Source organism: Colobus angolensis, unplaced genomic scaffold, assembly GCF_000951035.1.
Source record: "Colobus angolensis palliatus isolate OR3802 unplaced genomic scaffold, Cang.pa_1.0 Scaffold80, whole genome shotgun sequence".
Classification (NCBI taxonomy): Eukaryota; Metazoa; Chordata; class Mammalia; order Primates; family Cercopithecidae; genus Colobus; species Colobus angolensis.
The window spans coordinates 5,137,140-5,145,917 of record NW_012121821.1 but is presented as its reverse complement, the minus strand read 5'-3'; the positions used below and the strand labels follow the sequence as shown (position 1 = coordinate 5,145,917).

The following is an 8,778-nucleotide window of genomic DNA, read 5'->3' as shown; positions in this document are numbered from 1 at the left end:
ACTCCAATCTGAGCGACAGAGCGAGACTCTTTTTCAAAAACAAAAACAAAAATGGCGGAGGGGACATCATTTATACATTAACATGAAATTCAGTTTTCATATAACAATATGTCATGAATATCTTTCCATGTCAATGAATATACACAAATGGTTATTTATTTATTTAAATTATTATTATTTTTGAGATGGAATCTCACTGTGTCACCCAGGCTGGAGTACAGTAGCACGATCTCGGCTTGCAACCTCTGTCTCCAAGGTTCAAGTGATTCTCCTGCCTCAGCCTCCCAAGTAGCTGGGATTACAGGTGCCCACCACCATGCCTGGCTAATTTTTGTATTTTTAGTAGAGACAGGGTTCTACTACGTTGGCCAGGCTAGTTTTGAACTCCTGACCTCAAGTGATCCACCCGCCTCGGCCTCCCAAAGTGCTGGGATTACAGGCCTGAGCCACTGCGCCCAGCCCACAAGTGGTAATTTAAAATGGCTGCAAGTTATTCTGGTTGTAACAGAGCTGCTGTAATTCATTTAACCAATTCCTTAGTAGTAGTTTTTAATTTTTTGAGATTTAAAAGTTTTATTAATATGTGGTTGTATATATTTCTCATTATTTCCTTAGGTTAAATTTCTAGGCATAAAATTCCTAGATTCAAGGATATGTACATGGTATAATCTTTGTCTTCTGGAAAATTTGGTTAACTTCTTTCAAACTTCCGTAATACATGAAGTCTAACTTTCAGCTCTTTTCTTAATTTAGGCTAAGTATTGCACTATTTTTAGTACTTTCCTTAAGTCTTTACACACATCCAATTTTGGTAACTACCAGCTTTATGATCTGGTATCTTCCTTTTCCCTCATAACTCACTCTTGACAACTAAGGTATTAGAAATGATAAGCATCATAAAAAAAAAAAAAGAAAAAAGAAATGATAAGCATCAAAAATAAAAATAGTAAAACCTATTTCCAAGCACGACCTACCCTAACTTTTAAATTAATCTGCTTTTTGGTTTATTACCTATGTTTATTTCACTTAAGAATTCTAGACGCCATTACCTATACAAAGAAGCCAGCAGCCTCCATGTGACCATCTCCTGTTGAAGAAGCCAGAGCATACTGGCTGTTTTTGAAAATTTTTGAAGTCCAGGTGTTGCTCGACTCACTATTTTACTCAGTATATTCACCTAAATAAAAAACACAGACGTAAAGAGGTTAATTTTCTACAATTTTGAGTCACAGATAAGTTTGTATTTGAACAGAGTGCTAAAATAATTGTATATAATAAGTGTATATTATAAAATTGCCTTCTCTATTTTGTCTTTTTAAATTAAACGTAATGTGATGTTCCCACTAGAAATGGATCTAATTTGGAACAAGGTGGGTTTATCTGAGTATATATATGTCTAACATACTCTTGATTTCAGATCCAACAGTGGCAGTGATGGGATATTTTTTTCTCCCTGTATATCTACCCAGAGGATAAGTTAAACCAAACCTATAACTGAAAAAATCATAACATAAGCCAACATTTTAGCAATTGAAATTTAAAAAGTTATTTTAAAATTATGTTTGAAAAATTTGTATCAGGTAACTAATCAAGAAAGATATTTTCCTAAGATTGGCACCAAAAACATTATCATTTCTAAACAAAACTTCACGAAAGTCCTTCCTCATTCCAAAATAGTGGTCTTAAACCTTTTCAGAGGCTGGGCACAGTGTCTCACACTTGTAATCCTAGCACTTTCGGAGGCCGAGGTAGGTGGATTGCTTGAGGTCAGGAGTTCGAGACCAGCCTGGCCAACATGGTGAAACCCCATCTCTACTAAAAAAAAATAAAAAATTAGCCAGGCGTAGTGGTGCATGCCTGTAATCCCAGTTACTCGGGAGGCTAAGGCAGGAGAATCACATGAACCCAGGAGGCAAAGGTTGCAGGGAGCAGAGATCCTGCCACTGTACTCCAGCCAGGGCAACAGAGTGAGACTCTGTCTGGGGAGAAAAACAAAAACAAAAACACCTTTTCAGGACTGAGGCACATGTGAAAAGGCATGAATGGTCCCCCTAGAAACACACACACAATTATTCACCAGGAGGTTTAACGACCCAGGGTAAAGAAAACTGATCCAGGGTAAAGAAAACCGTTCTCAAAGGTTATTAGTACCTCATAATCTTGTCAAGGGAATTAAGGAACAAGATTACTCTCATTCAGAACACCACAATGGGTTTTCCCACCCCTTAATAAGTATTCACAAAGTAATGTTACTACAGTCTTAAGACAAGTACTTCATAAAAGTGTTATCTGCACTTCATTCATTACATTCTCAGTTGGAATCCTGACTCCAGTGATTCACTATGTGATCATTATTGCTTTTGTTATTTAGTGAAGCTACTGCATTTATAATAGAACAATTCAGAGGTCAATTATGAAAACATGAAATGATAAAAAGTTGTCTATTACTATTATTCCAATTATTACTGAATGCAGTGTTTTCTTGAAGTCTTTCCTCTTTCTAAAAATAGACTTCTTTAGTGTAGTTTTATTTTATTTTGAGACGGACAAGTCTCACTCTGTTGCCTAGGCTGGAGTGCAGTGGCAGAATCTCAGCTCACTGCAACCTCCGCCTCCCAGGTTCAAGCGATTCTCCCACCTCAGCCTCCCGAGTAGCTGGGATTACAGGTGCCCACCACCACACCTGACTAATTTTTTTGTATTTTTAGTACAGATGGGGTTTCACCATGTTGGCCAGACTGGTGATGAACTTCTGACCTCAGGTAATCCACCTAACTCGGCCTCCCAAAGTGCTGAGATTACAGGTGTGAGCCACTGCACCTGGCCTAGTTTTAGATGCACAGCAAAATGGGGCAGAAAGCAGAGTACCCAAATATCTCTTCCTCCACACAATCACAGCCTCCCTCACCATCAATATCTAACATTAGAATGGTACATCTGTTACAACCGAGGAGACTATATTGATACATCATTATCCCTCAAAGTCCATAGTTTACATTAGGATTCATTCTTGGTGGTGTACATTCCATGAATTACGACAAATGTACACTGACATGTGTCTCCCATTATAGCATAAAGAGTAGTTCCAATGCCTTAAAAATCTTGTGTTCTACCTATTCATTGCTCCCTCCCCACTAACTCCTGGCAACCGATGATCTTGTCACTGTTTCCAAGTTTTGCCTTTTCCAGAATGTCATATAGTTGTAATCATATAATACGTAGTTGTAATCATATAATACTTTTCAAATTGGCTTCTTTCACTTAGCAATATGCATTTAAGGTTTCTCCATGTTTTTTCATGGCTTGATAGCCAGTTTCTTTTCAGCACTGAATAATGCTTCACTGCTCAGATGTACCAGTTTATTCATTTACCTACTGAAGGATATCTTGGTTGCTTTCAAGTTGTTATGAATAAAACTGTAATAAACGTCTGTGTAGGTTTTTGTGTACACACAGTTTTCAACTCACCTGGGTAAATATCAAGGAGTTTGCTGGATCATATGACAGTAGTATGTTTAGTTTTGTATGAAACTGCAGATTGCCTTCCAAAGTAGCTATAGCTGTTTGCATTTCCACCAGCAATGAATGATAGTTCCTGTTGCTCCACAGCCTCTCCAGCATTTGGTGATGTCCTTTGGATCTTCATCATTCTATTTCTTTTTTTGTTTGTTTTTGCAGAGATAGGGTTTTGCTATGCTGCCCAGGCTGGTCTTGAACTCCTGGCCTCAAGTGATCCTCCTGCCTCAGCCTCCCAAAGTGTTGGGATTACTGGCGGAAGCCACAGCACTGGCCTGGATCTTCATCATTCTAATAGGTATGTTGTAGTATCTCTATTTTAATTTGCAATTTTCTAATGACATATGATGTGAAGTATCTTTTCTTTTTTTTTTTTGAGATGGAGTCTCGCTTTGTCGCCCAGGCTGGAGTGCAGTGGCTCAATCTTGGCTCACTGCAACTTCCACCTCCCAGGTTCAAGCGATTCTCCTGCCTCAGGCTCCCAAATAGCTGGGATTACAGGTGCCCGCCACCACATCTGACTAATTTTGTATTTTAGTAGAGACAAGGTTTCACCATGTTGGCCAGGCTGGTCTCAAAACTCCTGACCTGCAGTGATCCGCCCATCTCGGCCTCCCAAAGTGCTAGGATTACAGGCATGAGTCACCGCGCCTGGCGGATGCATTTTTCATATGCTTATTTGCCATCTGTGTATCTTCTTTGGTGAGGTGCCTGTTCCCATCTTTTGTTCATTTTTTAACTAGATTGTTCATTTTCTTATTGTTGAGTTTTATTTTGTTTAAGTTCCAGGATAAATATGCAGGATGTGCAGGTTTGTTACATAGGTAAACATGTGCCATGGTGGTTTGCTGTACCTGTCAACTCATCAACTAGGTATTAAAACCAGCATGCATTAGCTATTCTTCCTGATGCTCTCCCTCCCCCTACCCCCCTTCTTATTGTTGAGTTCTAAATATTCCTTGTATATTTTAGATTTTCCTTGAGACAGGGTCTACTCTGTCACCCTGGCTGGACTGCAGTGGTGTCATCACAGCTCACTGTACCCTCAAACTCTGGGGCTCAGGCAATCCTCCCACGTGAGCCTTCGAAGTAGATAGAACCACAGGTGCATAGCGCCATGCTTGGCAAATGTATTTCTTGTAGAGACAAGGCCTTCCCATGTTGCCCAGGTTGGTCTTGAACTGCTGGGCTCAAGTGATCCTTCTGCTTTGGCCTCCCAAAGCATTGGGATTACAGGTGTGAGCCATTGCATCAGGCTGGATTTTCCTTTTGTAAAGCAGCAGAATCCTTTTTTCTCCCAAAGAAATCTTATATGGGCCCTCAATATGTAAAATGCAGAGATGCTCTAGTTGACTTTCCCTCCATTCCTGCCACTGTTCCCCTAAGACATCTCCCTTAAACACTACGAAAATTAGGAGATTCATGCTGTTCATAAAAACTGAAAATACTGAAGTTTGACTAATGATGGACTGAAATTAGCTTACCTGACTACCACAGATGTTTTCATACTCTTCCACAAGATCAAAAACTGTACTCGAAGAGTGCTTCAGAAAAGACTGCAGGAAATCAGAAAACATACTCATGGATGCTAGAATACACACAAAAAAAAAAGGAATAAAGAAAAGTTAAGTGACATACTTCTAGGTAATTCTGTTTGTTTTAAAATTTATTTATGTTTATTTATTTATTTTTTGAGATGGAGTTTCACTCTTGTTGTCCAGGGTGGAGTGCAATGGCATGGTCTCAGCTCACTGCAACCTCCACCTCCCAGGTTCAAGTGATCCTCCTGCCTCAGCCTCCCAATTAGCTGGGATTAAAGGCGTGCACCACCATGCCCGGCTACATTTTGTATTTTTAGTAGAGATGGGGTTTCATCATATCGGCCAGGCTGGTCTCAAACTCCTGATCTCAGGTGATCTGCCCACCTCAGCCTCCCAAAGTGCTGGCATTACAGGCATGAGCCACCGCACCCAGCCTGTTTGAAAACTGAAATAGCTACAAATCTTTTATAAATTCACTGCTATATTAAAAAATAAATTTTTTTTTTTTTTCAGACAGAGTCTCGCTCTATCACCCAGGCTGGAGTACAGTGGCGTGATCTCAGCTCACTGCAACCTCCACCTCCCAGGTTCAAGCGATTCTCCTGCCTCAGCCTCCCGAGTAGCTGGGACTATAGGCACATGCCACTATGCCTGGCCAATTTTTGTATGTTTAGTAGCGATGAGGTTTCACTGTGTTAGCCAGGATGGTCTCCATTTCCTGACCTCATTATCAGCCCACCTTGGCCTCCCAAAGTGCTGGGATGACAGGTATGAGCCACCACACCTGGCCTTAAAATTTTTTTTAATTGGCAAGATACATATAATATAAAATTTATCTTAATCATTTTTCTTCTTCTTTTTTTTTTTTAAGAGAGGCGGCTCTTGCTCTGTCACCTAGGCTGGAGTACAAGTGGCGCAATCATAGCTCACTATAGCCTCAAACTCCGAGGTTCAAGCGATCCTCCCATCTCGGCCTCCCCAGTAGCTGGGCCTATAGGTATATACCAGCCACCATGCCCAGCTAATTGTTTACTAGTCTGTAGAGAGAGTCTTGCTAACTCCTGTCTCAGCATCCCAAAGTGGTAGGATTAAAGGCATGAACCACTAACCCTGGCTTAATCATTTTTAAGTGTATAGTTCAGCGTCAGTAAGTACATTCACATTGTTGTGCTACCATCACCACTATGTATCCACAGAACTATTTTCATCTTGTGAAACTGAAACTCTGTACTTAATAAACATGAACTCCCCACTCCCACTTACCGCAGCCCCTGACAACCATCCATCTACTTTCTGTTTCTACATGTTTTGACTCTTCTAAATATCTCATGTAAGTGGAACCATAGAGTATTGCCCTTTTGTGACTGGCTTATTTCACTTAGCATAATGTTCTCAAGGTTCATCCATGCTATAGCATGTGTCAGAATGTCCTTCGTTTTTGGCTGAATAATATTCCATTGCATGTATAGATCACATTTTGTTCCCCCCATTCATCTATCAACAGGTACTTGGCTTGCTTCCACCTTCTGGCTACTATGAATCATGCTATGAACACGTATATACAATTATCTCTGAGACTCTGCTTTCAAAGTAGATATATATATATATATCTTTTGGATATATACCCAGAGGCAGGTTTCTGGATCATATGGTAATTGTATTTTTAATTTTTTGAGGAACTGCCATACTGTTTTCCATAGCAGCTGCACTATTTTACATTCCAACCAATAGTGCACAAGGATTTGAATTTCTCCACATTGTTGTCAATACTTGTTATTTTCTGGGTTTTTGTTGTTGTGTTGTTTGTTTTCTAGTAGCCATACTAATGGGTGTAAGGCAGTATCTCGTATCTCACTGTAGTTCTGATTTGGATTTTCCTAACGATTAGTGACATTTGAGTATATTTCATGTGCTTCTTGGTCATTTGTGTATCTTCTTTAGAAAAGTGTCTACTCTATTTCTTTCTTTCTTTATTTTTTGAGACGAAGTTTTGCTCTTGCTGCCCAGGCTGGAGTGCAATGGCGTGATCTTGGCTCACCACAACCTCCGCCTCCCGAGCTCAAGTGAGTCTCCTGCCTCAGCCTCTCGAGTAGCTGGGATTACAGGCATTTGCCACCATGCCCGGCTAATTTTGTATCTTTAGTAGAGACAAGGTTTCTCCATGCTGGTCAGGCTGGTCTCGAACTCTCAACCTCAGGTGATCCACCCGCCTCAGCCTCCCAAATTGCTGGGATTACAGGCATCAGCCACTGCATCCAGCCTGAGTCTATTCTATTTCTTTGCTCATTTTTAAATTGGGTTGATTTTTTTGTTGTTGAGTTGTAGCAGTTTTTCATACATTTTGTATATTAACCCCAATCAGATATGATGTGCAAATATTTTCTCTCATTCTGTGGGTTGCCTTTTCACTTTGCTGATTGTATCCTTTCATGCACAGAAGTTTAAAATTTTGATGTAGCCCAATTTATCTATTTTTTTATTTTGATAAAGGTCTTTTAAGATCTCAAAGATATACTACTTATTTTATAAACAATTACTTAAGAAATTGAGCCAGATTTAAAAATACCTGAATTGTATTTTAAGCACACCATTACAAAGTAGTCGAGAAAGTTATAATACATACTAAATGGCATGTTCCACTCTGGGAAAATACAGGCACTTGGCCTAAGTAGAAAGTATTTTGAGTCACTTAACGTGAGTACCTATTTTTGACAGATACTACAAGAAAGTAGTAGTTACCAAAGTGTTAAGAGCAGGGCTCTGGAGCTAAACTGCTTAGTTTCAAATCCTGATACCACCACTTCCTAGCCAGGTGGTTTGAGGTAAGTTACTTAACCACTTTGAGCAGTAGTTTCCTTTTCTCTAAAACGGGAATAATTATTGTACCTATTTAATGGACCACCATAAGGATTACATGAGTTAATGCTTGTACAGTGGTCATAACACTATCTGAAAAAAAGTAACAGTATTAGCGTCTAGGACAAAACAAAACACATCAACAATGTTAGATTAAGAACTAAACCAAAGAAAGAGATGCACTTTCAACAGCACAAATAAGAAAAAAATGACAATATGAGACTTGTCTAACTGGCTGCTATTTACATTAAAAGATAAAATGGCAAGATGCTGCTCTGATTGAGAACTAAGGTGAGGTTCTCAACCTTCTAGTGATACTGTATTAAACACCGTAGCCATAACCACAACTAATTAGCTTAATGAAAAATATATTATAGACAGCAGACCACATGAAGACACAGGAGGAAGAGAGTCATCTGTAAGCTAAGAGAAGAGGCTTCAGAGGAAACCAACCCTGCCAAGACCTTTATCTCAGACATCCAGCCTCCTTGTGAGAAAATAAATTTCTGTTGTCTATAATCCCAGCACTTTGAGAGGCTGAGGTGGTAGGATTACTTGTGTCCAGGAGTTTGAGAGTAGCCTGGGCAACATAGTGAGACCCTGTCTCTACAAAGAAATAAAAAATTAGGTTGGGCACAGTGGCTTACACCTGTAATTCCAGCACTTTGGGAGGCCGAGGAGGGCGGATCACTTGAGGTCAGAGTTCGAGATCAGCCTGGCCAACATGGTGAAACCCCTCTCTACTAAAAATACAAAAATTAGCCAGGTGTGGTGGTGGGCACCTGTAATCTCAGCTACTCGGGAGACTGAGGCAGGAGGCTGAGGTGGATCACCCACGGTCAGGGGTTTGAGACCAGCCTGGCCA

The 8,778-nt window shown here is 40.0% G+C and overlaps 1 protein-coding gene across 1 annotated transcript in view; it reads right to left on the bottom strand.

Annotated features, from left to right (window-relative positions):
• Positions 1–1,045: 1,045 nt before the first annotated feature.
• LOC105502739 (nuclear pore complex protein Nup107-like) overlaps positions 1,046–8,778 on the bottom strand; it is a 14,724-nt gene continuing 6,991 nt past the window's right edge. The window contains exons 5-6 of the mRNA XM_011929379.1: positions 5,001–5,104; positions 1,046–1,177 (exon numbers count right to left, since the gene is read on the bottom strand). Of these exons, the coding sequence (XP_011784769.1) occupies positions 1,046–1,177; positions 5,001–5,104 (236 nt within the window). The remainder of the gene's footprint in view (positions 1,178–5,000; positions 5,105–8,778) is intronic.